A 24,069-nucleotide genomic window follows, 5' to 3' on the forward strand; every position below is an offset into this window, starting at 1 on the left:
AAAAAAACAACAGGAAAAGAGGACTTTTTCAGTGACCGCCTATCCAAAAAAGGTGGGTTTCCCCACACAAATATAGAAATAAATGATCTACATACAAATCTAGGCTCTCTCTTCTATAATCGAAGACTGACCACCTTTATTGTGTGAACCTGTTTGAAAAAAAAAAAAAAAAAAAAAAAAAAAAAAAAAAAGTAGATATTTATATATGTATAGAGAGCCAGGATTAACATATTAAAACTTATACACTGTTGATACTATCAATGAGGGGCTTTTTCAAATGAAAAGTAGTTCTGTTTGGTTGAAGAAAAATTTGAGCTGAGAGAATGTGATAGGCAGCTTCACCACGATATGTGCTCTTCGAGTGAGGCGGTTATTAGCCAACTCAAAATACATAGATCCTTCATTCTTACAAGTGACTTCCTATAGCATCAACGAAGTTCAAATCAGCATGAGTGAAGAGATCAAAAGTCTCATTCTCTGGTAGCTGAAGCCTCTTGATTATACTTCGGTATACAGAAAAGCTTGTATTTGATTGATTCAAGTTGTATATGAGCGAAGCAGCCACCAGCAATTCTCAACCAGCACAATTAGATGGTCTACATATCAGAATCTTCCTAATAAAAAATACCCATACAAGTTGCCTGGTCTTGGCAACCTTACAAATAGGAGCAATAGGTTCAACGAAATGGTCAAAAGGGTCAGTGATTACCATGTAAGCTAAACCAATAATGCATCGTTAAATGTGTTATCTTCGATAGTTATGCACTGGAAATATAGTTAATATTTATAACACTATTGACGTCCAAATAACAAATGGCACCAAAGAGAGGGCAGTCAAGGATATATACAGACATATGTAAGTGGTAACTGTAAGAAACAGAGGTTATAACAGTATTCAACACCATGCCTTCAAAGACCATATGCTCGCAGATGAATATTTTTTAAAGTGTTCTGAAATGTTGACAATTACAAAATACTGGAGCCCAATACTTGAATCCTACTTTGGTGAAAAAATACATGTATTTGTACAGTGATAAAATATATAAATTATTACATTTATTCGTACATACTGATCACAATTTTATTAAGCAGGAGTGATGCCCTTTCTATCGACAGCAAACGTTTGAACCTGGATTACAAGCTTGATTTACGCATGGTTGTAAATACTGAAAGAGGTTCCATTGAAGCTGTCACGAGTGAATGTGTTAGGCAAACACTTGGTGTACTCGAAAATGCACTCAAAAATAAGCTAGTGCTATTGGCGCTTCCTTGGGGCGCTAACTGTGACATTGCTTTGCAACTTCACACTACCAAAGCCTTTGTCTAACTTAAGGCTGTCCAGTTCACTCTCTCTGATATAAAATTTGAATTTATCATAATTACACGTGATTGATCTTGGTTCTTTGCTGATAGAACTGACAACTTAAAATTAGAATAAAAAAATAACAACATTTCTTTTTCATCTCTTTCTCCTTGAAAAGGAACAATCCAAGATGGTGGCTTCATAAACTCATGTTTAGTTTGACGCTACATATTGAAAAGCTTCGTTGGGCGACATCATAGGTAGCGGATAAAGGCATTAATTTATTTCTGAATGCATTTTTGAGTGCACCAAGTGTTTGCTATGTGCTAACACCAAAACTACTACTGGAGGAAAATTGTATCGCGGCAAGTTTAAATCAGTATTAACATCCAAGTGTCATTTAAATTCGTTGCTCGAAACACTCATTTGTTTACCTCACAGTCAAGTCAGCAATGTACATATACCCATATTACAAGTAATGGGCCAAAATATATCTTTGTACGTCTTATCATTGATCGACAAGCAAATTTATTCTGTACAAAATGTAATGGATGCTGAATATCCTAGAAATATTAAAAAAGTTCGAGATAGAGGTATTGATAAAACTCTTAATCTATTTGGCCATGTTGATGTAAGCGAGACAAAAGACAAAAGAAACTGTAAGACCTACGATTTCTGATATGTTTCTGTAGTATATAATAGAGAGAATTGAAGAAGACATAAAAAACTATTCGCGCGATACAAGCAACAAGATGAAGAAAATAACAGAAAGAGGAAGCCATAATCGTAAATTTAAAGCTGAAGCGTGGACTTCTGAGGTGGAATGGGAACCTCACCTCTCTAAAGAATAATAGGAGCTTTCAGCTATATTTCTGAAAGTATTAAAACCTCTTTCTACACCTTATTCATAACCATATAAATACTTTTTTTTTTTTTTCTGTTGTTAATAAATATTTCGTTTCTTATTGGTATACATCTAAAAAACATCGCTCCATATAAGTCCTGTTAAGAGAAGAGCGACTTATGAATTCTTTTACAAAAGTATTGACAGTTCTTACAGTATTTTTTCGTTGCCACTTTCTGGTTTGATTTCTTTTTCTTCTTTGTCCCTCCTCATCCCATTTTCTCTTACCCATTCGCAGTCTTTTTTTCCATATCTTTTTTATAATATTACAATTGTAGAGCAACCTTCAGTAATAAAGTTTAATTATTATACTTTTAGAAAATGAGGTGGAAAACGCAATACAGACAATAAATAACTGTTCATGAAAGTTCGAATCCCACGGAACCGCTCCCAGTAGCTTGCTCTTGAGGGTTCTAATGCTGCTTTCTACGGTTCTCGATTGTTGGTCGTTGGAGATAAACAGATTATGAATAATTGCGGTACCCGCCCAGGCTGAAATAAGCATGAACTCTAACACCACCAAGCCTTAGCCTACCAATTATAATGATTAGTTTATCTCCCTCTACCCATCCCCATTAGACTGCGTGCTTTCCCCCTCCACCACATTATACACCTCACTTCGTTGAACTTGCCCGGACAATTTCAGTATAAAAATACTACATGTCCACTTGGGTCTAATAAAAGATTGTTTAACTGTATATGGGCGCTTATGGAGCAATATACTTATTATGTACAGCGAATATGTAAGCGCTATTTGTCTGAGTAATCTATTTACCAATGTTTGGAACAGTCGTTTGATTAAGGGCCTAAGCTTGTGCGATCAGCTTTTCCTTTTGAACCTTAGTAAAGATATTATAGTAAGTTGGAGATAGCGCATACAGAAGTAACCACTAATAAAGGATTCCTAAAAAGAATGTTGTTCTGAATGTGTAAGTGGCCTTTTAAACATTTCGAAAGAACTCTTTTCGACACAGTTAAGGGAGTTGTCGTATTTCTACTCTTATATCGATGAAGATTACACCCTTTGACGTAATATCGACAGCAATGTAGAAGAGCAAGAGCTCATAAAAAATTTTATTGACCCTATCCTCAGTCCTATATTACATTGACTTGGGTGGGGCAATCGGATAAACGGACGCATCAAGCTAAAATACACTGTTTGACTGTAAACGGTGGCTTCTATATTGCAAAATAGTTGCAATAATGGTGAGCGAATTAAATAAAAGAGACATGTAACCTAAATCAAGGTTACTCTTTTTTGTAAAAGGAAAAACTTATTCAAGCACCGCCAGAGGGTGTATACAAACAAAACAAGTAATATGGGCAAAGCATGAGTTTTTGAATAAAGAAAGAGGGCAAGAGCAAAGTAAGGTTGTAGCAAATCAATCAAAGCTACTGATCGCGCAACTTGTTCAATTCACCAAATTGAGAGCGTTATTAGCGAATGTTGAAGAAGTCGGTTGCCATAGAAACATGAATTTTCATTTTTTGGATATTTGCTATTTGTCGGCGTACGCGACAGCTACTCCGACTGAAGCGTGGCGGACAAAAGCATCGCCACGAAGTTTGGTTTTTAGCTTCTTACTCTATACGGAATTCAAATTGTGTTAATTAATAACAAAAAAAAGAGGGCGCAGCTCTAAGCTTTTTATAGCAACAAGAGACTGCGCGATATACAAAGAACGGATGCTGCGGTGATAGTGCCTAATCATTTAAATATCAGTAGTTTTTCTTGTTTTCTTTCTCTTTTTTTAAGCAACATTTCTTTTTTTTTTTTTTTTTCATGCCTTTACAGCTCACAAAAGAAAACACCGAAATCAATCGAAAGCTCTATACTTATTTTGATAAGCTATTATGTTTGTTGGAAAAGGTGTCTGATGAAGCATTTTGGCAAAATTTGGTTGGTGAACGAGCATTGAACCTTTTGAAGCGATACTTTGGTAGCGATGTTGTCTTTTTAGGTTTTGTCGTTTATCTTGCTCGTAAGTACTAAAGAAAAAGAGGTATGAGCGGGGTTACTTAGGGGCATTCTTTTCTACTTTAGCCATTGTTGGATATCAGTTCAGCAGTTTGTTCAACTGGGCGCTAGCAAAAGTATTAGAAAAGATGTATGTGTCGATTCAGATTGGAAAGAATGAAACAGGATATGATGCCATTCAACAATTTGTTGCATCCAAGACAAGCCAAATTCACGACTTGCGTAACGTAGAAGCCCGATGCATTGATGATGAAGACGCCAATGATATGCAAGGACCTAACCCTCCTCCCAAATTGACACTCTACCCTTGTAAGTATTGTTTATGAGATGTGTGCAATATGGAACTTGATACTGAATGATATGCTGTAGTGGATGAAGTTAAACACGAAATTATATATAAGGGATACAAACTTTGGGTGACAAAGAAAAAAAACGGTGGCACTCAAGGACAGAACGAGCACTACTATTCAAACAACATCCGGGATCTTTTGGGTGCCATGAACTCTAACCCTTGCATCGAAATCAGCATGCGTGGGCAAGATCTGAAGTTGCTTCAATCTTTGATTCAAGAATGGATTGATATGCACTATGAAAGACAAAACGGAAAGGTAACTTGAGAGAGAAAAAGAGCACAAAGAGATGATTGTTGATGAAATCCTTTAGTTGACCATTTATAAATGCGTACATACAAGATACGAAGGATTCGAATGGCAGTCTGTGGGATCTAAGGAACTTCGATCTTTTGAATCTGTCATCTTGAAGGCCGGCCAAAAGGAACGTATTCTCAAAGACATTCAAACATTTCGTCGACGTGAACGCTGGTACACCAATCGCGGTATTCCTTATCGTCGTGGTTATCTTCTCTATGGCCCTCCTGGTACAGGAAAAACATCCCTGGTTCAATCGGTTGCTAGTAAAGTAAACATGAATGTGGCTATTGTCAGTCTTTCGGGATCTATGGATGATGAAAAGTTTAATGTCTTGATGCAAGAAATCCCCCGAAACAGTATATTGATTATGGAAGATATTGATCACTGCGTCATCAAGGACCCCTCTTCTGATGAGAGCAATGTCAGCTCAAAGATTACTATGAGCAGTTTACTTAATGCCCTCGATGGTGTCGTTGCTCAAGAAGGATCCATGGTGTTTATGACATGTAATGATATATCGCGTATTCAACCTGCCTTGTTACGTCCTGGCCGAATTGATATGAAGATGGAATTGGGATATGCGGATAAAGAACAAATTCGTAAAATGTTTTGGCGATTCTTGTATGATGAGGATGAGGATAATACCCGCATTTTGGATGATGAGACAGAAAAGAAAAAAGGACCTCCCGAAAAACTTGTAGCTTTAGCAGATGCCTTTACAGATATGATTCCTGACCTGACTGTAACTCCAGCTGAGCTCCAGAACTTTTTCATTATGAATGTGATGGATAAAGAAGAAGATGAAAGAGAACAACAAGATTATAGCTATTTATTAGACGCAGTTCCAGCATTTTTAGAAACCGTTAAAAAGGATAGACAACAAGCCCTTGAATATAAAGAAAGTAGAAATGTAGATAGTAAAAAGGAAAAGATACCCGAAAAAGATAATAATGTCGAAAATGAAAAATGAACATATTAAAAAATAAAAAAGCTCATTCTGTACATAACTAAAAAAGGCTCTGTTTTGTCTCTATTTATATGTATTTGTTTTTGTGTGTGTGTGTGTCTGTGGTTTTGTTTTATTTATGTACCATCTTATTTTATAAATAAATTTAATCTATATTGTAGAAGATGAAGATATAGAAAGGGAAGAATTTGAATGATTTGATTTAATAGCCGCCATAGCTGCTGCTGCAACAATAGCTGCCGCTGCTGCACAACTATGTGTTGAATCACGCTGATCTTTTGGTGATATAAAGCTATATTGTGGAGAAGAGCACAGAGCGGTGTCCATGATATCATGTTCTTGTTTAGGAAAATAAAATCTTGTTGTAGTATCAAATGATGAGATGTTATTATTGTTATTAGCGGCAATAAATGAGGAAGCCACTACGGCTGCTGCTGCGGCAGTAGCAGAATGATGGCTCCAGCTGTTATTATAAATAGATGGTGGTGTTTTTGGTAAATTACTACTACTACTATTGTTGCTGCTACTGTTGCTACTGGCGCTACTCGTATTATCTTGCGTGCTTCCATTCCTTCTTGAGATACAGTAAGGGCAGTGACGGACGAACCGAGCGATAAGTTCTTTTGGAATCCAGGAATATTGTCTACGAACCTAAGATATGAAAGGGATGTTTGAATATACAAGCACAGTAAAACATTCTTCTCCACATATTTTTACCAACGCCGATGTCTTGTCCCTCCCACCATGGTGTGCCTCTTTGTGAGCTCTAACCAAAATGCTGTAAATATTTTCTCGTGTGGCTACCGGTTTGTTATCATGGCAGACAATATCATGGTTGGTTAGTCGAAACATCTTTTTGACCCAAAATCGAAATTGAGCTGTAGAAATGGATGTATTTCTTGGGTCTTTAAGGACTTGCAATATCATCGAATAACGATGACTATCGACCAGTGCTTTGTCTCTCTTTTTCGTTGACAAGTTTTGCAAGTAGTCGTTGATAATAGCATCAAACTGTGCAAAAGAAGGAAATTGCTGGTAGTTGTTGTCATAGTAGGCTAGTGGCGCTGCTGTGTTAGTAGTTGATGTCGCTGCCGCTGCCGCTGCCGCTGCTGCTACTGCAATAGAGGCAGCATTGGGTATAGGACTCTTGGTGTATTGTTCCATCACATCTATCAATGATTCCATATATATAAAGATATAATTACACTTTCAAACAAAAAATGGGAAAAGAAAAACGAAACAAAAGGGGATAAGGAAAAAAGGCGGTAAACTAGGGAAGCATTTCATAAAATCTTAATATAACCATAATCGTACAGCATTTTACTGGGCTCTTCCATTACATTTGCGCGTACTTTGAAATTTGTTTTTGCCTATTCTGATATTTTCCTTACAGTATGTGGTCATTGATGATAAGATACTAGGTAAAGGCCTTTTTTCCACTGATGAAGAGGTCATCAGGTAATATAGATAGTTATTACTATAGAAACAGTAACTGAAATCTTGAATAAAAAAATGAACATAGCAACCACAATGATGAGAACGAACGAGACACACAGTTGTTTTACTGCTGGTTACATTACTGGGGAGCATATCTTTTTCTTTCGGCTTCAGAAACCAGTGAAAGTTCAACATAAATATGTTCAGCTCCTGATTCTATAAGTATATCTAAAACTATGCTATGATCATATGGAAGCATAGCGACAACAATCTTTCAATGAATTTCTCGGAGCATAGCAACAAAGTGTTTTCCAGACTAATGAATTTACTAAACATATAGATCGATGGCAATTCATCTTTACAATTCCTGTAAGGGCATAAATATTGTTAAATTCCAATGACGTAAATAGAAATACTATGGATACGTTCCTTTTGCTGTAACCAAGGTGACACTTACAACAAATATTTTGTATGTAATCATGAGTTCAAGATCATGGCTGTCAGATCCAGGAACTTTAGCATCATCATGAGCCAAGTCATGCTCTTTTCTTAATTGTTTGATCTTTATCATGGCTTCATCTGATCTACTATTGTTATTTTCGCCACTGGAATTATTGGAAAAGAGATAGGGATCAACCATAAATGATGACAGAAATGGACTAAAATACATTGGGTTTAAAGGGTTAATTTATGCAAAGTATAGCCCGTGTCTTATTAACCATTGTATTTACCATCTTTCTATACTTTGAGTAGTACAACTTTTAAATTTAGCCAAAACCAAGAATTCAATCTTCGCACCAGAGCGAGAAATTTCTTTAAGAAATCTTTAAAAAGGGGACTTCTTCCTTGCATTCCTTTTTAATATGATCGAATGCAGAATGTATCAATGTTGATAAGGATGTTGTCAATTATAAGATGTCACAGAGCGTCAAGTTTGGTGCAAGTCTGTATGCACAATTTTGATATTATTCACTAAATGAGATGTACAAGATAGTGCGTTCATCTGTTTCAAGTTATGAGATTTTGTTGTTTTTAGGTTTATGTGTCATCTTACTAGAAACAATCAGATGATTATGCTGTGTATTACAAGATATGGCCATCCACTGCTTTAAATTGTTGTCAATGCTGCTCTATACTGTTCGGCCTTGCTATGCTATGGATGACATGATGCACATCTTTGGATCCTATTCTCAAGTATGCATGATAGGTGAATGCTAGATGCTGGGCTTATAATAAGCTAGTCAAGTTACTCTAGTTAGCTCTGACCACAATACCTTTTCTTGAGATGTGCGCTAAATATAAAATTTTTCCTGAGATCAGCGTCAATCATATAAATCCTTTTTTAGCAAGTGTTGCAGAGCTTGATAAGCTCGCCCCTTAAGTAAACTGAATCTACGTCTGTCTACAGCAACAATCACCGCGACGCCTAGCCTATACTCTAAACTACCCTTCAAGGATGCCTCTTTTATTTTCACTTATCAAAAAAGGGGGGAAAGGGAGTTCATAAAAACGCGCAGGTAGTGTCATAGGGCACACTATGACAGACTGTATATGCATAAAAGAATATTTTATAATGCAATATGCACATCTTTCATGAGTGTTTTCAAAAGCGTTGTCTCTCATGATTCAAGTGTCCTATCTTACATCTATCAAGATCTTTCCTTTGTTTATGTGAACAAAGATTGTAGTTATATGCTACACTTGCATTTTAACACCAATTATCAAGCAAAGTACATAAAATGTCATTTTATGCACTGTTATTGTATTAGTCTACCTCCCCCTTCAAGCTGTGGTTACTTTCTCAATGAATCAAAGGGGATGAGCGGAGAGAAAGCCTCATCACAGAAAGTTCTAAACGAGGAGAAAAGAAAAGGGGAGTGGTAGACAAGCTGATATAGAAAAAAAAATGCTTTCTAGTACACAACACTTCTATTGTTCAACTTGACCAAGTTTCTGTTTTGATAAAGGACAGTCCTACTCGTTCAGTAGTATACGTTGAGGACGAAATACGTACTTAAAGAGTGCATAAGCAAATGCTTACAGTCTACTACACAAAGTGATGCTACTCTTTATTGCTTGGTGATTTTTTTAACCCAGGAAAAGAAGTGAACAGGCGCTGCTTGAAGCTGTGCTGTTGATGACCGTCAAGTTCTGACTGACTCTTCTTTTTACCAACTATTAAATACACATTGGTTATTAGCTTTATTTTTTCTGTTCTTTGACACTTTTACAAACTTACCTTCTTTCACTTTCCTATGCTGCTGTGGTTGTTGGGATGATTGTTGTTCTTGGTTTGATTTTTCAGAAAGTGGCAACAAGCTAGATCTAGTCGGTGATGGTATACATGATTCCGATGGTATATGTTTAATGCTATGTATTGTACTTATGGAGGAGCTAGTTGATGCTGTTTTTACATGAAATTTCTTTTTATTACTTGTACTAGCGGTGCTGATAGTGCTGTTTGTACTTGTTGTTGTCGTGATACTGCTTCCACTTGTATCTGAACTCACATTACTTGTTGCTATTGCTGTCACAGTTGATGTTCTATCCATTTCTTCCAATATTTTCCATCCTTTATCAACAATGTTTGAAAATATGCCTTCCCTTGCGCGAGCCATAGGGTGTGAAAACTTGGGTGATTTGAGTGCAGCATATTCAGCATTGATCACTAGATTAAATGTGTCAATGAAAAAGCTATGCTCTCGTTTTCTTTTTTCCCTTACGTTTAGCCAAGATAAAGTTGGATAAATCTTGTTCATTATCAAATACATCAGGTAATGATGGACCAAAACTGGGGACATCTTCTACAGTAACAACCTCTACCCTCCATACTTTCTTGCTTGCCCATATTTCTTGATGAACCACAATAAATACATGCAAAAATTGTGACTTGATAGCAGTTGGGTTAAACGGTTGATTGCCTTCGACAAAGATGATGCAGACAATATCTAAATGGACATGAGTTTAACGCCTCTTTCTATAAGTTATATAGTTACCGTTGCCAATATGTCTCTTTCGTTGAACTTGTTGTTTATCACCAGGTCGTGAAGGGATTAAAGAAGACACATGATAGGCAAGCACATGCTCATACCAAGTGTTTGTATAAGTATATTCACCAGAATCGCCGCCTTTATTTATAAATAAATTGTAATCAAACTGTGTATCCTATAACTTACCTTTTCTATCCAAACCGGCAGCCCAGCCGTTGTATCCTTTTAATTTGATTTTCTTGCCAATGATATTCAAGAATTCTTCAAAGGCAGGACAGTCATGTTCGTTTGCAAACCACTCTTCCTCTTTTGTTTGTCCTTCTTTAATTAAGAGTACACCAAATTTATATCTCTTGTGCAACTATAAAAATATACATTTAGTAACTTAGCAACAAATATACACACGCAACTTACAGAGTATTCATCTAGTTTGAGTAATTCTTCTTCTAAGCCACTGGATATCATGAGTTCATTAGACATCTTTTTGAAAGAATGAAAGGGTATATTGAAAGTAGTTTCAATAATTGTTTTCCAGGTTGTATCGGGTATATAGTCATTATTCTTGGTATCACCAGTGGATAATAAAGGGGCATTTAATAGGAACGAGTCCACAATCACTTTTCTTTGATCTGGGTTCTATGTTTATATTAATATACACACATATATACACATGTAATAAAAATGATTACTTGTTTGCTTCTATAGATAATACGGTATTGCTTTTTGTCATCGATATGTTCTACAATAGCAGAAATAAGCAGTGGATCTCCCTCTTTATAACCAAAAAAGTGGCAAGTGTTTGCATTGCCCATAAAGTAGTCTCTATACCAATAAGCATCTTTATCCATGTGTTCCACTTGTTCTGAAATTGTCATGGTTTTGGACGAGGGTTGATCTATGGTGATACCATATCTATTTTTTCCTTCTATTCTATATCCTTTACAGGGTATCACCATTGCTCTTTCAGCCACTTTATAATATTGACATATGCACTGATTCATGATTTGCTTCATTGTATTAATCATTTCTTTAACTGTAGCAATCGTATCATCACATCCCACCTCCTCTTGAGCTTGTCTTTCAAGTAACTGAATATTATATTTGACCTCTCTTTTCAGTTTTTCTTGTTGATCCCAATGAACCATTTCTGTCATTTTATAAAGATCAAGTATGATGGATAGCAGCTGTTCTTGTGGGAAATAAATCGCATGGTTGTTGTTTGCTGCCAACAACACCATAGACAATGTACGATCGCATTCATTAATTAATCTTGTATGAAGCGTAGTCAAGGTAGTTGTAACAAGCCCTTTTAGTAGTGGCATTTCTAATAATTCTTTATGCGCCAATTGATGCAGCATAGGTGCTTTATTATCCTACAAAAGAAAAGAAAAAAAAAAGATTAATCATTCCCCCTTTCTATTTCCCCGTGCATTATATTAATGCGCTTATTACTTGGCATGATTTTTCTCTCTGCCGTGATTGTTGTTGTTGTTGCTGTTGTCTCTGTGGCTTCTTTTGTTCATCCCTATAGTATTCAATTATATCCTCTGTATCATCATGTCCTGCATGTTGACGTGACATATTGAATCGATGGCTGATCTGAATGATACTGTTCCTTCTTTTTGACTTTAAGTTACCATTACTGCTATTTGTTGGTTGTTGTTGTTGTTGTTTATATTGCTCACTTTTCCGAAATATTAAAGTCGGTGTGTGTCTTTTTAGACGAGAAGCAAAGGACGTAGAAGTAGAGCTCCTCCTTTCTTCTCGCCCAGTAAATAGTTGTTTGACTGAAGACTTGACTGCACCTGGTAATTTACTTAGTTTACTTGATGTACTGAATACAGAACTGGTCGCTGATAAAGTAGAACAAATAGACTCATCATCTCGTTTGGTGCATCTACAATCTTCAGTAGAACTATTGTCCTGTGAGTGTCTTTTTGAAGTCATGTAGCATAGAACAACTACAAAGTCTAGAACTTTTAAAATAAAGAGAGAGAAAAAAAAAACAAAAAAAAAAACAAAGAGAGAGAAAGAAGGTTACAGTGAAAGTAGACACCCCCAATAAATAGATCACAAAACCCCGATAGCCAAAAAGCAACAACCTTTTTTAACTATTGTGACGATGTCAATGTCTTCTTTTTAAAGTGACACAGGTTAGTAAATCAATATCATTTTAATAAATCAAAACATTTCTTAATAAAGATTGATATTCTAAAGGATCAAAAGGATAATCAAAGCAGCAAACGTATCCTTTTTTGCTTTATTATACAATTATACTCAGGATTGTTCGTATCAATTATCTTTGGGGAGATTTGAAGCTCAAGCTCATCAGCATTATGTTTTTAAGTTTAGATTCTTTTGAGAAAGAACGATCAGAGGAGGAAAGGAGAGGAAAAATAGAATCGACCATAAAAGTTGTAACAGTTGATTCGGTCTTGGAGGCTCTGGCGAGAGGGACGATAGGAGACATAGGAGAGAGTGTGTGGTAACTTCAGAGTCAAATTTTAAACCTGATAGAATAATACAAAGGTGCTTACTGGTGTTTTTGGACGTGGAAGATGCAAAAATTGATTTGGACAAGCGGGTAGGGTAAGTATATTTACTTGGTAACTAAAGACTAATGAACAAAAAATAGCGTACTATTCCTTTTATACTTATAGAGTCGTTAAGGAATATACTGCCGTTATGGACAGCGCATTTAATTGATTGGTTTTGCACTTATTACATATTTGACTCGTTAAATACTTGTCAACATAAATAAATTGGATCCCCATCAGATTGTTTACATTTTCGTTTGATTTCTTCAGTAATACGTCTAGTAGGTGCAGCCCGTTTTCCTTTCATACTTAGCAAAAGAGCCATTTCTGAACGCAATGGTCCGCTTCCGTTGAGAGGAAAAAGGGAGATCAGCAAAATGTAGAGGTACGTGTTTGCCTTTGACTGGGTTTTGGTTTTTAGCGCCAACTGTACTTGATGTGCTATGTTTCTTGTTGTTGTCAAAGAGTCTTTTAACAGCTTATTGAGTTAACGAGATACGGAACATCGTTGACAAAATCAAGGATATGGCTATCCTTACGTCGATAACAGAAATTAAAGAAGGGATATCCCTAGACTCTTGGTGAACTTGAATCAATTCAAGGTTTGCAATCAACCCTTCAAAATAGTTGGATTTTACGCTAATACTTACGTTATGTAGAAGATCTATGTGTCATCGTAAACAAAGTAGCAAGGCAAAACCAAAAAAAAAAAGAGAGAGAAAGAGGCATACAAAGAAGACATTGATATTAACTAAAGAACAAAGCAAAATAGATATTGTAAAGTTGAACAGCAACTTTAGATCTTTAACCAATAAGCCATCTTGTTTTGGTAAAATCTGTCAATAAAGCAAGGACAGAAAAAATTCAACTTGAACTTAGCCTGTACTTGATCTTTATCAAAAGGTTCATTCAACCTGAAGATAGAAACGGTTTGCTTAGGAGTTTTAAAATTAACTCTTTTTAATTTCCTTTCCCCACACAAAAGAAAAAAAAAGGAGAAAAGAAAAAGCTAGTGCGAATACTAATTCTATGATCTATTGTCTTTTTATAACTCAAGATCACGTTACTCTATGTAGCTCTATCTCTTTAGATTATTCTTTAATAATAAATTAGCTTTTTTCAGCTTCAATTTCCTTTACTAAACATACAATATGCGCTGTGGCATACATGCAGCTTATGGATGAAGTCATGTGATTTTAACGAGTGTGAAAAAGAAACTGTTTCTTGCCTCTATTTTTTTTTCTTTTCTTTTTTTCTTTTTATTTTTTAAAGAGAGACAAAGAGGCGTATTATAAAATGATAAAAGGAATAAAAGTTGCAGTAAGTTGATATGAGCCTGTCTTTTCGTTCTTATTAAAACCGTACACACACAAAACACAAAACACTTCAGTTCTCAAGAAATAAATCTGCACAACAACAGCAAGCAAAACAGCAAAAACAAGAAGAGCAAGAACACAAATTAAGCAATGACACCAAAAAGTATAACAATAACAATGCGCCGCCCCCAATAATAACTACCACACCGCCACAACAACAACCAACAACAACAACAAATTCAAAACCTTCTATTCTATCTCGCGCTTCCATACAAAACATCTTACCCGTCTCTTCTTCGTCTACAGCAACTTCACCGGCCTCACCCGTCGTCCATACTCCAGCAACAACTGCTGTATTTGTTGATAAAACATCCCTCAATGTAAATAATTTATTAAATACAAATACAAACTCATCGTAATACTTTCTCTAGAGAGACATACCCAAACAACCAACAAGTGCTATGGCTTGGTTAAAAGGCGCGCCCAAGGATACAATTCCTATTGGAAAGGTGCCTAGAAAACAAAAATCATCAAGGTTTTATGCGAAAGAAAACGTAGAATTAGAAAGATTACCATTATTGAAGGGTAGACTCTTTCTTATTTAACATGTTCTTTATTAATATCTCTTAAAGAAACTTTGCCTACAAAGAGAACAGAGTTGTTCATAAAGAAACTTGCTCAGTGTCAGGTTATATTTGATTTTAATGATCCAGATTCAAATCTAAAAGGAAAAGAAATTAAACGTCAAGCATTACAAGATATGTTGGAATTTGTTGCAACCACCAAGGGCGCTATTACAGATGTCATTTATCCAGAAGTAGTTAAAATGGTACATCTTACTGCATAAATCTAAAATTATATATCCCTTACTCCCCCTCTCTATTTTTTTAGGTCTCTGTCAATTTATTTCGTACCATTCCTCCACCTGCGGTAGACAAAGAAGAAGGATATGATCCTGAGGAAGACGAACCTATATTGGAAGCATCTTGGCCTCATCTTCAACTTGTTTACGAATTCTTTTTAAGATTTGTAGAATCGCCTGATTTTAATGTCCATATCGCCAAAAGATATATTGATCAAAGATTCATCTTACAGGCAAGTGTTATTCACTTCCCTTTTGTATCAAGATGATACTTATTTTTATTAGTTGCTGGAGTTATTTGATAGTGAAGATCCAAGAGAAAGAGATTTCTTAAAGACAACCTTACATAGACTATATGGAAAATTCTTGGGTCTTCGAGCATTCATTCGAAAGTCTATCAATAACCTTTTTTTTCAATTTATTTATGAAACTGAAAGATTTAATGGCATTGCTGAATTGTTGGAAATATTGGGAAGGTAAATGCACACAGTATAAACATATAGAATCAAGAAACTGATGAAAGAATGGATTAGTATTATCAATGGGTTTGCTTTACCTTTAAAGGAAGAGCACAAAACGTTTCTTAGACGTGTTCTTATGCCACTTCATAAACCGCCTTCCCTTGTCATGTACCATGCCCAATTAACTTATTGTGTCGTACAATTCTTAGAAAAGGACCCGTCACTCACAAAAGAGGCAAGTGGATTGGGTGATCTAGGATTAGGTTACTTATATCGTCCTTGATAGGTCGTTGATAATTTATTACGTTACTGGCCCAAGATCAACAGTGCAAAAGAAGTCATGTTTATAAGCACAATAGAGGAAATCTTGGATATATGTGACAATACCGAGTTTCAAAAGATCAAGATCCCAGTCTTTCAAAAGATAGCCCAGTGCGTAGCAAGTACTCATTTTCAGATAGCAGAGCGGGCTCTGTTTCTGTGGAATAACGATTACATCTTGAGTTTAATACATGAAAATGTTAAGGACATATTACCAATCATGTTTGATCCTCTTTATACATACTCTCAAGAACACTGGAATAGAAATATACATTCTATGGTGTATACTGCCTTGAAAAGCTTTATGGATATGGACCCTGAATTGTTCGACCAATGCACATACAATTATAAACAGTAAGTTTTCCTTTGTTTGGATTCTTTGTTCTTTTTAATCACCTTTATATTCTTTAGAAAGAACATTGGCGATAATAACAGTAACACTAATAACGCAGAAGAAAGACAGAAACGCGTTTGGGAAAAGTTAAAATTAGAAGCAGCAAACAATGGCAATAATAATAATAATAATAGTAATAGCAATAATAATAGTAATAGTAATAGTAATAGCAACAATGACATTTCATCCAATTAACCATTTTAATAAAATGCATAAAGAATAAACAATAGAATGGAATATTAATAATGATGCTCTTCTTTCACTAAGCCAAGCCTTGCTGCTTTAAATCTTGACATCTTCTTCGGCACAACCTGCTCTTCTTCTTCTTTCTCTTCTCTTGGCAATGGTAGCTCTTCTTCAAAGACTTCTATCTCAGGCTTTGGTTCAAACGAAAAGCCACCTGTTGCTGCCAATAGCTGTTGTCGCTTTTGATGATATTTAGATGTGATCTAGGAGAGAGAGAAAGTTAGTTGTAAATCACAATAAGCCAATAGAAATACCTCTCGTAGATCCATATCATCTTCCAACTTTTCCATATCTACAGGCGCAGTGTCTCTTTCCATGACAGATCCCTTCATAATCTTGTTGTCCAGTTTATTCTTATTAGCTACAATGATACTACCTTGTTCTTCTTCTTCTTCTTCTTCATCGTCATCATCACTGTGATTTATTTGTCTAGGTATATGTATCATTGTCGTGTCTGTTGTTCTATAATAAGGCTCTCGCTTCTCTCGAGCAGCTTCGATGAGTTCGTTCAAGTCTATTGGGTCAGACGTTCCTTCTTGTCCGTTATCGTCATCGTCCAATGACGGATAACCATCTTCTTGTGTTTGACGTATGACTTTAAAGATATCAGCTGGTGATCGGATCATTTTCGTAGCGTCTTTTTCATTTTTTACAGGTTCTGAGTAGCTGCTAGTTTGTGATATCACAGATGGAGCATCATGATTTTCGTGTTCGATCACTGTGGTATTTGCGCCCCAAGATACCTTTTTGGGTTTCTCTTCCTTTTCTTCACCACGCTCTTGCTGTTTCATTGATTTAAACTTTGACACTTTCTTGGGTTTATCTTTTGACGTCTGCTCTTCTGGTGTTTTTTCTGTTGGCACATTCTTTATCCAAGCTTCTTCCTTTGTCTTTCCTTTACTTTGCTCCTGCTGCTTCATTAATTTGAATTTGCTCATTTTTTTCTTTTCATTCTTTGGTTTTTCTTCTTCATCCTTTAGCTGTTTAGGCGCTATCGCCAAATCACCCTGTGTTGTCTCTGCTACATATTCTTGCATAGGTTGAGTTTTGTTTTCTGGTTTCTTTTCTTCACTCTTTTTATTCTTTGGCTTTGTAATCAACTTGGGTGTACTTCTTTCATACGTATCGTCCTCGACTGTTTCCTGATCATAATAAGTAAAATCATCTTGATCCACAATACCATCTAATGGATATTCTTCATCATTTTCCTCGTTCAATCTGTCAAAAATGCTTTCTGATATCTCCATATCATATCGATCATCATCATTTTCCTCATTCTCCTCTTCCTGATCACTTTCCTCATTCAGTTTCTTTAACCAAGGTTTTCCTTTACTATCTACATGTTCTTCTTCATGTTCTCCCTCCTCTTCCCCTTCCAATTCATCCAACATGTCAAATAGTGCTTTATTTTCATCTGTTGATTTCTCTTTTACACTCTGATTCATCATATCACGAGCTCGTTGAACAGAAGGTGGTAATTCTGTCGATGATACTTTCACTAGAGCTCCTTTTCGCTTTTCTTTCTCTTCTTTCACGTCTTCTGGCCATTCCTCTCTGATTTCCATAATGGGTAACCCTTCTTCATTAAACTATTAGAAAGAGTGTTAAAAAAGGACAGGAATAAACTTGACTTTTATACTTGCTTGATTTTCTGCCAAGATGCCTGATTCCAATATTGAATTGGATTTTGCTTTGAGGCTGTTCAATTGTGCTTCTACTAGATTAAGATTTTCCTGAACATCTATTATATATTGTCGTCAGCGTATATTATTTACAATGAATGTCATTGATGCATATACATTCTCTACGTCGACTCAAGATATCAATCGCTTGTTTGGCTGAACGTTCTGCATAATATTTATCACCCAAAAGAACGAGTATTTCGTTTGTATGTACAAGTTTTCCGGGCATAAACGCCATTTTCCCTAAAGGTATCTATTGAATATAATTTACATTTGCTGCATAAAATTAAAAAAAAAGAACCCTACCATTGCACTTTTTGTTGTATTATCTGGTAATGTCTTCAAGAGTGATTCAAGTGCGTCATAATCTGTTTTATAATTATTCCAACGCTGATATTCTTCTTGTAAGCTTGCAAGTTGTTGAGAGAGTCGATTGTTAAATAAACTTATTTGATCTGTCATTTTGTTTCGTAAAAAAAAAGAAAAAGAATAGAAAATAAGCCACTGCCTTTTTTTTGTATGAATAAATTTTACAGTAAGAAATCATCTTTTTTTCCCTTTCTTTTTCACACCAAAAATGTTACCAAACGGACTAAATATAAAAGCGTAATAATTGCCAAAAAAGAAATAATATTTCCCCTTTTTGATACTGATATGGGTTTCTTTTATTTAGTCAAAAGCCGAATGAAGGTTTAGAGCCAGAAGATTCTGATGATTCTGAGGATAAACCAACAAGACGTAATGGAAGAAGAAAAATCAAGATTGAATACATTGAAGATAAAAACAGAAGGCACATTACTTTTTCGAAACGTAAAGCTGGTATTATGAAAAAGGTATACTCTTTATATTCATACGCGTATTTCTTACTTACTTGTTATATAGGCTTATGAGCTTAGCACCTTGACAGGTACACAGGTGTTATTGCTTGTCGTCTCAGAGACAGGACTCGTCTATACCTTTACTACGACTAAACTTCAACCCATTGTGACAAAACCTGAGGGTAAAAACCTTATTCAAGCCTGTTTAAATACACCTGATCCTGAGGTAAATTTTGAATAAAGAAAGAAGCATGACATAACCTTCTTTTAAATATAGGCGCCAATCACCAACACAGGAGCTATGGATTCAAAATCAGAAGAAAACAACACAAACTACCGTCAAGATAATACGACTCGTGATACAAACGTAAGAACTACATATAATATCTTGTTGCAGTAATATTCACTATCTATTAGCCATTATCACCACAGGTGGGCACAACGGCCAGTCCAAGTCCACAACCAACGATGAGACAGCCACAGCCTGCGATTAGACCACCTGGTCCAAAGTATCCACAATACCAACAACCACCGATGCCCATGCCTGCTGCTTACAATCAAAGGTACCTTGCTACTACCACTACTACCGCTGCTACTACTGCTCCTCCTCCTGCTGGATATCCGGGTAGTATGCCACCATCCGGCTACCCTACCTATGGTCAAAATCCATTTTATCAATCTCAATCATCCGCATATCCTGGTGGTGCCAACAATAACCCTCCTTCTAATTCACCCAATTCTGCAAACTATTGGACTAACCAACAACAACCACAACAACACCATCACCACCAACAGCAGCATCCCCATCAGCCACCACAGCAACATCAGCCACCTACATCTCCAGCTAATGTAAAGACGGACCATCCTTATCAACAACAGCAACAACAACATCAACAAGGCAATAATGATCGCTAAGCCTATCATAAATAAACATTCAGGGCAAAGTCCGTCTCTTTTCTTTTTAAAGTTTGTCTGCATTTTAATTGGACAACTTTCGGAACTTTAAAGAATAAAAAACTTTCTACATACGCCTCAGCCCCCCTCTTTACTCTTGTTTGTGTGTGCGTGAGTGAGTGAATGATAAAGAGATGAGTGACAGCATTGCAAAGACATATGCCTATGTTAATACAAATCGGCCGAAAGAATACTATGATTATGAATCACTTCAAGTAAAATGGGGGTAAAAAAAAAGATGAGTAAATATATAAAGATAGAGATTGATGAGTCATTAGCACACAAGACATGTATGAAATCAAGAAAAAGATCGGCCGAGGAAAATATTCAGAAGTGTTTTTAGGTATCAATGCTTTTAATCAGCAAAACTGCGTTATTAAAGTATTGAAACCTGTAAAGAAGAAAAAGATTAAACGAGAAATAAAGATTTTACAAAACCTGACAGGTGGACCTAATATTATCGGTTTATTGGATATCGTTCGTGACCCTGAAGTAGGATATATATACATATATATAAAGATGAAGACTAAAAGTATCCAATATCTAGTCCAAAGTGCCTGCCTTAATTTTTGAAAGTGTCAATAATACCGATTTTCGCGTCCTGTATCCAACATTCACTGACCTTGATGTGCGTTACTATATGCTTGAACTATTAAAAGCAATCGACTATTGCCATTCTATGGGTATCATGCATCGCGATGTTAAGCCTCATAATGTAATGATTGATCATGAAAAAAGACAGGTAAGGATAAAGAGAATGACGTATGTATATATATATATATATATATATCAATTGAAAACTTATTAGTTACGTTTGATCGATTGGGGATTAGCCGATTTTTATCATCCAGGAGAAAAGTATAATGTTCGAGTGGCTTCACGTTGTTTCAAAGGCCCTGAATTATTAGTGGATTTTTACTATTATGACTACAGCTTGGACTTGTGGAGTTTTGGTTGTATGCTCGCTGGCATGGTAAGCGAGATATAAGACAATCAAAAGTTGGTTGCTCATCCATTACATACTAGATATTTCGCAAGGATCCCTTCTTTAGTGGTAGTGATAATTATGATCAATTGGTCAAGATTGCCAAAGTACTCGGTACAGAGAAATTGCACATGTACCTCAAGAAATACAACTTGACACTGGACCCACGTATAAAGAAAATTATGGGAACGTAAGTTATTCCTCCTTTTTTTATGAATAGGGTACTCATGACCAATTAGATACAAACAAGCTCCTTGGAGTAAATTTATCACTGAAGAAAACAAAAAGTATATCTCAGAGGAGGTACTTGATTTATTAGACAAGTTACTGCAATATGATCATCAGGACAGACCCACTGCCAAAGAAGCCATGGCACATCCTTATTTTGGTAAAGGTTTTTTATTATTATTATTTTGTTTAGCTTGTATTAATACGTATTTATAGATCCCGTTCGAGATCAGCAATAATAATAATGTAGAAAAAGGAAGTCATCATCCTAAACCACGCTTCTTCTTTCTTCTACCTGGGTGTGGAGCGCCTTCTACAATCTTTCTTTCGAGTACAAATGCTCCTTCAGTAGAAACAACGACGCCTAAAGGGGATAATAAATATTTTTTTTTACTCTTTTGTTTCACATTTATCATTACCTTGTATCATGTCTGCCATACAATATCCACCCAGATTGGCTTGCCAAAAGTAAAAGTCAGATATAGCAGACCCGCTTTGAAAAAGAACCTCTAGATCTCGCTGATGTTTCAACGTAAGCGGATGAAAGTCTTGATCCTTGATGACTCCCCACTCAGGATGATAAATCTTGGTTGGGTCTAGCATAGGTGGTGGAGGCGCGGTTGATGGATTAGTCGTGTTCACTGCAGGTCTGGGTAATGCACTGTTATTGCTATTGTTGTTGCTGTTGTTGTTGTTGTTGTTAGATGACACTGCCGGCAGTGGCATATCTAACTGTATACTTGTCGAACTATAGTCCGTCATGGGTTGTGGTGCCCATAAATCGTTATTAAATAACATCGAGGAGGGCTCCTCTTCTTCTCTTGTTCGATCAAATGTCATTGACAAAAAGAAGAAGGAAGAGAGATGATGGAAGCAGCTATTTTAGTTATCTTTGATGTATTTTATATATTCCGGCAATAAAAAGAAAGAGATTGAAAGAAGTAAGAAATGAAAAATAAAAAAGAAAATCGTTTTTATATAAAAAGGAGACCAGCTTAGAAACAAGGGGATGTGAAGAAAGTGATTTTCATTAAAGACAGCCCCTCTCCTTTTTTTATATATTTACTGATACGACAGCCAAGTGTGGAAATGATCTCATATTGTATGATTGATACTTTTGATCATAGCGTGCGTTTCCCTTTTATTTTGAGATGGAAATATTTTATTAATAAATCGATGTCTCTCCGAATATATATGTTGACATAATACGTCTAATGTGCCAAGCATATGCAGGGAGAACCCATTACTGTACACTTGAAACAATCGTAACTCGTGTCCCCCCCCTTTATTGCACACCTTTTTTTATATCTTAATGATATAAACAAGACATAGAGAACGAAGTCGCATAAATTTATAAAACAAGTTTAAAGGAAACTTCTTTCTTTTTTGTTGTTCCAACGTGATAAATGAACCGCAAGCCTGTTGACCCTTGTCTCCTTTTTCGTGTGATTTTTTCTATAAACCCCTTCCCCTTTCTTCCCCCTTTTTTTTGCCTTGAAAAACTCCCATAGAAAGGGTAAGAAAAATTTTTTTTCACGTATTGACTTGGATGGAAATATGGCCCGTGCTTTGCCTTTTTGCCTTGACCCATTAATTCAAGTGAAAATCAGTGATACGTGCTACCCTTCCGTAGCACTTGTCATCTTTACATAAAACACACCGCTTCCGACTTGTTCCCATATCATCAAACCACAACAAACGACAAATACACCTTCATTAACTCTAATTTTAGTCTTTTGGAGATTTTTTAAAAAGCAGAGTTGCTATAGAAACCTTGGTCATATGATGGTTACCGGACTTTAAAATTGTTGTGGCCAAAGCTCTCTTCTCGTTCTCCCTTCCTTAGCTTAAACAAAAACAGTGCAGAAAATGACATTATGCGCCCTACAGATAGAACAGGTGTCACTTGCTCAGATACATTTAGTTTCTAATTACCTGTAAATGACGGCATGTGGCACCCATCTTCGGACATGTTTCGGGGAGGAGCTCTTTGTCTGTGTTGTCTCAGCCGTATCAAAATGTAAAAGTGTCAAAATGGGATCAGAAGCATTTTGTTCCGGAGTGTGATGAAGGACAGGGATGAGGCACCAGGACAAAATCGTTCTTTATTGAATTTCACAAGCAAGAGAAATTCTATGTACGACCTAGAACAACCCCATCGAAACTAACCAAAGAAGTTTACAACGATTTGCGGAAAAAGAAAAAAAATAATAACGGATCAAGGGAACAGTAACTAAAAAAAACGGTGGGGAGGACTTTGATAAACGTACTTTTAGTTTAATTACGTAGTAAATTTTGCCTTGAATTGTTTTTTTTAAAAAAAATACATGACGTTTGTCAGAGAATAGCATGAATAAAGGAGACTCGAATTAGAAAAAGAGAATTATAAATGATTTCAGCTTGAATCATAGGAAGAAGGAAATCTTTTTTGACGTAACGCGGTACTTTAGAAGTGAACAGAGTTATTGTTCATTTATTTCAATTGGGCAACTAGAATCACTCTTGAATTATAAAGAGCATAAAACAATAAAAAGGATAGTGAACAGAAGACAGCACGGTCCATCAGGTACTTACATTTTGAGCGAACAAACGAAATGCTTTTTTCTTTTATTGCTGTTATCGCCGACTTTATCAGAGAGTGAGGGAAAATAAAACGCCAGCGGTTCCGGCCAAGTATTTGTGAAATGGAGCAGACTGAGTTTGGATGACATTCATCGTTTTTGAGCAAACAAAGTGATGCAAAAGCCCAGACCATGTCCCCTTTTTTTTTCACTGCCTGGACATGAGCAATATATATATTAACAATAGCATTACGCTAGATTTACTAATATTATTTATAAAAGCCCTACTTGTAATTCGATCATATTCCCTTTTAAAAGTTGAGGTCGATCCTTTGCAGCCCCCGCCTTGGGAAACGACTACAAGTCTCTTTTTTTTTTTCTCAACTGGTAAAATGGTGTAACAAAACATCAATTCTGAAAGCAAGCTTATTTTAACATATAACGCATCATGTGTTTCATTTTAAATAGACTGATT

At 35.9% G+C, this 24,069-nt stretch overlaps 10 protein-coding genes across 10 annotated transcripts; 5 read left to right on the plus strand and 5 right to left on the minus strand.

The window, feature by feature from the left end:
• The first annotated feature begins 1,600 nt into the window (after positions 1 to 1,600).
• RHIMIDRAFT_259064 (uncharacterized protein) lies at positions 1,601 to 2,216 on the plus strand. The gene has a single exon (XM_023611380.1). It carries the CDS (start codon positions 1,782 to 1,784, stop codon positions 1,980 to 1,982), a length of 201 nt encoding a protein of 66 aa, XP_023464196.1. The 5' UTR covers positions 1,601 to 1,781; the 3' UTR covers positions 1,983 to 2,216.
• A 1,643-nt stretch (positions 2,217 to 3,859) lies between these two features.
• RHIMIDRAFT_30653 (P-loop containing nucleoside triphosphate hydrolase protein) lies at positions 3,860 to 5,826 on the plus strand. The gene is made up of 3 exons (XM_023614499.1): positions 3,860 to 4,494; positions 4,555 to 4,793; positions 4,849 to 5,826. Exons 1-3 carry the CDS (start codon positions 4,314 to 4,316, stop codon positions 5,803 to 5,805), a joined length of 1,377 nt encoding a protein of 458 aa, XP_023464197.1. The 5' UTR covers positions 3,860 to 4,313; the 3' UTR covers positions 5,806 to 5,826.
• A 44-nt stretch (positions 5,827 to 5,870) lies between these two features.
• Positions 5,871 to 7,024, minus strand: RHIMIDRAFT_30666 (uncharacterized protein). Its single transcript, XM_023614506.1, has 2 exons — positions 6,520 to 7,024; positions 5,871 to 6,453 (listed from the first exon to the last, which is right to left on the minus strand). Exons 1-2 carry the CDS (start codon positions 6,985 to 6,987, stop codon positions 5,953 to 5,955), a joined length of 969 nt encoding a protein of 322 aa, XP_023464198.1. The 5' UTR covers positions 6,988 to 7,024; the 3' UTR covers positions 5,871 to 5,952.
• Positions 7,025 to 9,407: 2,383 nt separating this feature from the next.
• RHIMIDRAFT_205275 (uncharacterized protein) lies at positions 9,408 to 10,584 on the minus strand (the record flags this gene model as incomplete). Its single annotated transcript, XM_023606818.1, has 4 exons — positions 9,408 to 9,907; positions 9,963 to 10,187; positions 10,236 to 10,367; positions 10,416 to 10,584. Coding segments are annotated over 4 exons (1,026 nt in total), but the record flags the coding sequence as incomplete, so codon positions are not given.
• Positions 10,299 to 12,243, minus strand: RHIMIDRAFT_30676 (uncharacterized protein). The gene is made up of 4 exons (XM_023614508.1): positions 11,682 to 12,243; positions 10,919 to 11,602; positions 10,416 to 10,865; positions 10,299 to 10,367 (listed from the first exon to the last, which is right to left on the minus strand). The coding sequence occupies exons 1-3, from the start codon at positions 12,174 to 12,176 to the stop codon at positions 10,557 to 10,559; spliced, it is 1,488 nt and encodes a 495-aa protein (XP_023464200.1). The 5' UTR covers positions 12,177 to 12,243; the 3' UTR covers positions 10,299 to 10,367; positions 10,416 to 10,556.
• A 1,797-nt stretch (positions 12,244 to 14,040) lies between these two features.
• Positions 14,041 to 16,315, plus strand: RHIMIDRAFT_314551 (protein phosphatase 2A regulatory B subunit; the record flags this gene model as incomplete). Its single annotated transcript, XM_023614941.1, has 9 exons — positions 14,041 to 14,086; positions 14,157 to 14,462; positions 14,514 to 14,667; positions 14,715 to 14,911; positions 14,974 to 15,201; positions 15,230 to 15,420; positions 15,478 to 15,640; positions 15,692 to 16,080; positions 16,138 to 16,315. The coding sequence occupies exons 1-9, from the start codon at positions 14,063 to 14,065 to the stop codon at positions 16,313 to 16,315; spliced, it is 1,830 nt and encodes a 609-aa protein (XP_023464201.1). The 5' UTR covers positions 14,041 to 14,062.
• RHIMIDRAFT_314552 (Prefoldin-domain-containing protein) lies at positions 16,266 to 18,515 on the minus strand. Its single transcript, XM_023614942.1, has 4 exons — positions 18,355 to 18,515; positions 18,166 to 18,301; positions 18,010 to 18,107; positions 16,266 to 17,955 (listed from the first exon to the last, which is right to left on the minus strand). The coding sequence occupies exons 1-4, from the start codon at positions 18,508 to 18,510 to the stop codon at positions 16,570 to 16,572; spliced, it is 1,776 nt and encodes a 591-aa protein (XP_023464202.1). The 5' UTR covers positions 18,511 to 18,515; the 3' UTR covers positions 16,266 to 16,569.
• A 110-nt stretch (positions 18,516 to 18,625) lies between these two features.
• On the plus strand, positions 18,626 to 19,107 carry RHIMIDRAFT_285465 (SRF-TF-domain-containing protein; the record flags this gene model as incomplete). The annotated part of the gene is made up of 3 exons (XM_023613282.1): positions 18,626 to 18,654; positions 18,797 to 18,881; positions 18,931 to 19,107. 3 exons carry the CDS (start codon positions 18,626 to 18,628, stop codon positions 19,105 to 19,107), a joined length of 291 nt encoding a protein of 96 aa, XP_023464203.1.
• A 799-nt stretch (positions 19,108 to 19,906) lies between these two features.
• Positions 19,907 to 21,336, plus strand: RHIMIDRAFT_30746 (Pkinase-domain-containing protein). The gene is made up of 6 exons (XM_023614526.1): positions 19,907 to 20,046; positions 20,099 to 20,312; positions 20,368 to 20,562; positions 20,629 to 20,793; positions 20,847 to 20,995; positions 21,045 to 21,336. The coding sequence occupies exons 1-6, from the start codon at positions 19,955 to 19,957 to the stop codon at positions 21,247 to 21,249; spliced, it is 1,020 nt and encodes a 339-aa protein (XP_023464204.1). The 5' UTR covers positions 19,907 to 19,954; the 3' UTR covers positions 21,250 to 21,336.
• An 87-nt stretch (positions 21,337 to 21,423) lies between these two features.
• RHIMIDRAFT_245020 (uncharacterized protein) lies at positions 21,424 to 21,873 on the minus strand (the record flags this gene model as incomplete). The annotated part of the gene is made up of 1 exon (XM_023610136.1): positions 21,424 to 21,873. The coding sequence occupies one exon, from the start codon at positions 21,871 to 21,873 to the stop codon at positions 21,424 to 21,426; it is 450 nt and encodes a 149-aa protein (XP_023464205.1).
• Positions 21,874 to 24,069: the final 2,196 nt, after the last annotated feature.

The sequence above is a fragment of the Rhizopus microsporus genome (assembly GCF_002708625.1).
Source record: "Rhizopus microsporus ATCC 52813 unplaced genomic scaffold scaffold_13, whole genome shotgun sequence".
Lineage (NCBI taxonomy): Eukaryota > Fungi > Mucoromycota > Mucoromycetes > Mucorales > Rhizopodaceae > Rhizopus > Rhizopus microsporus.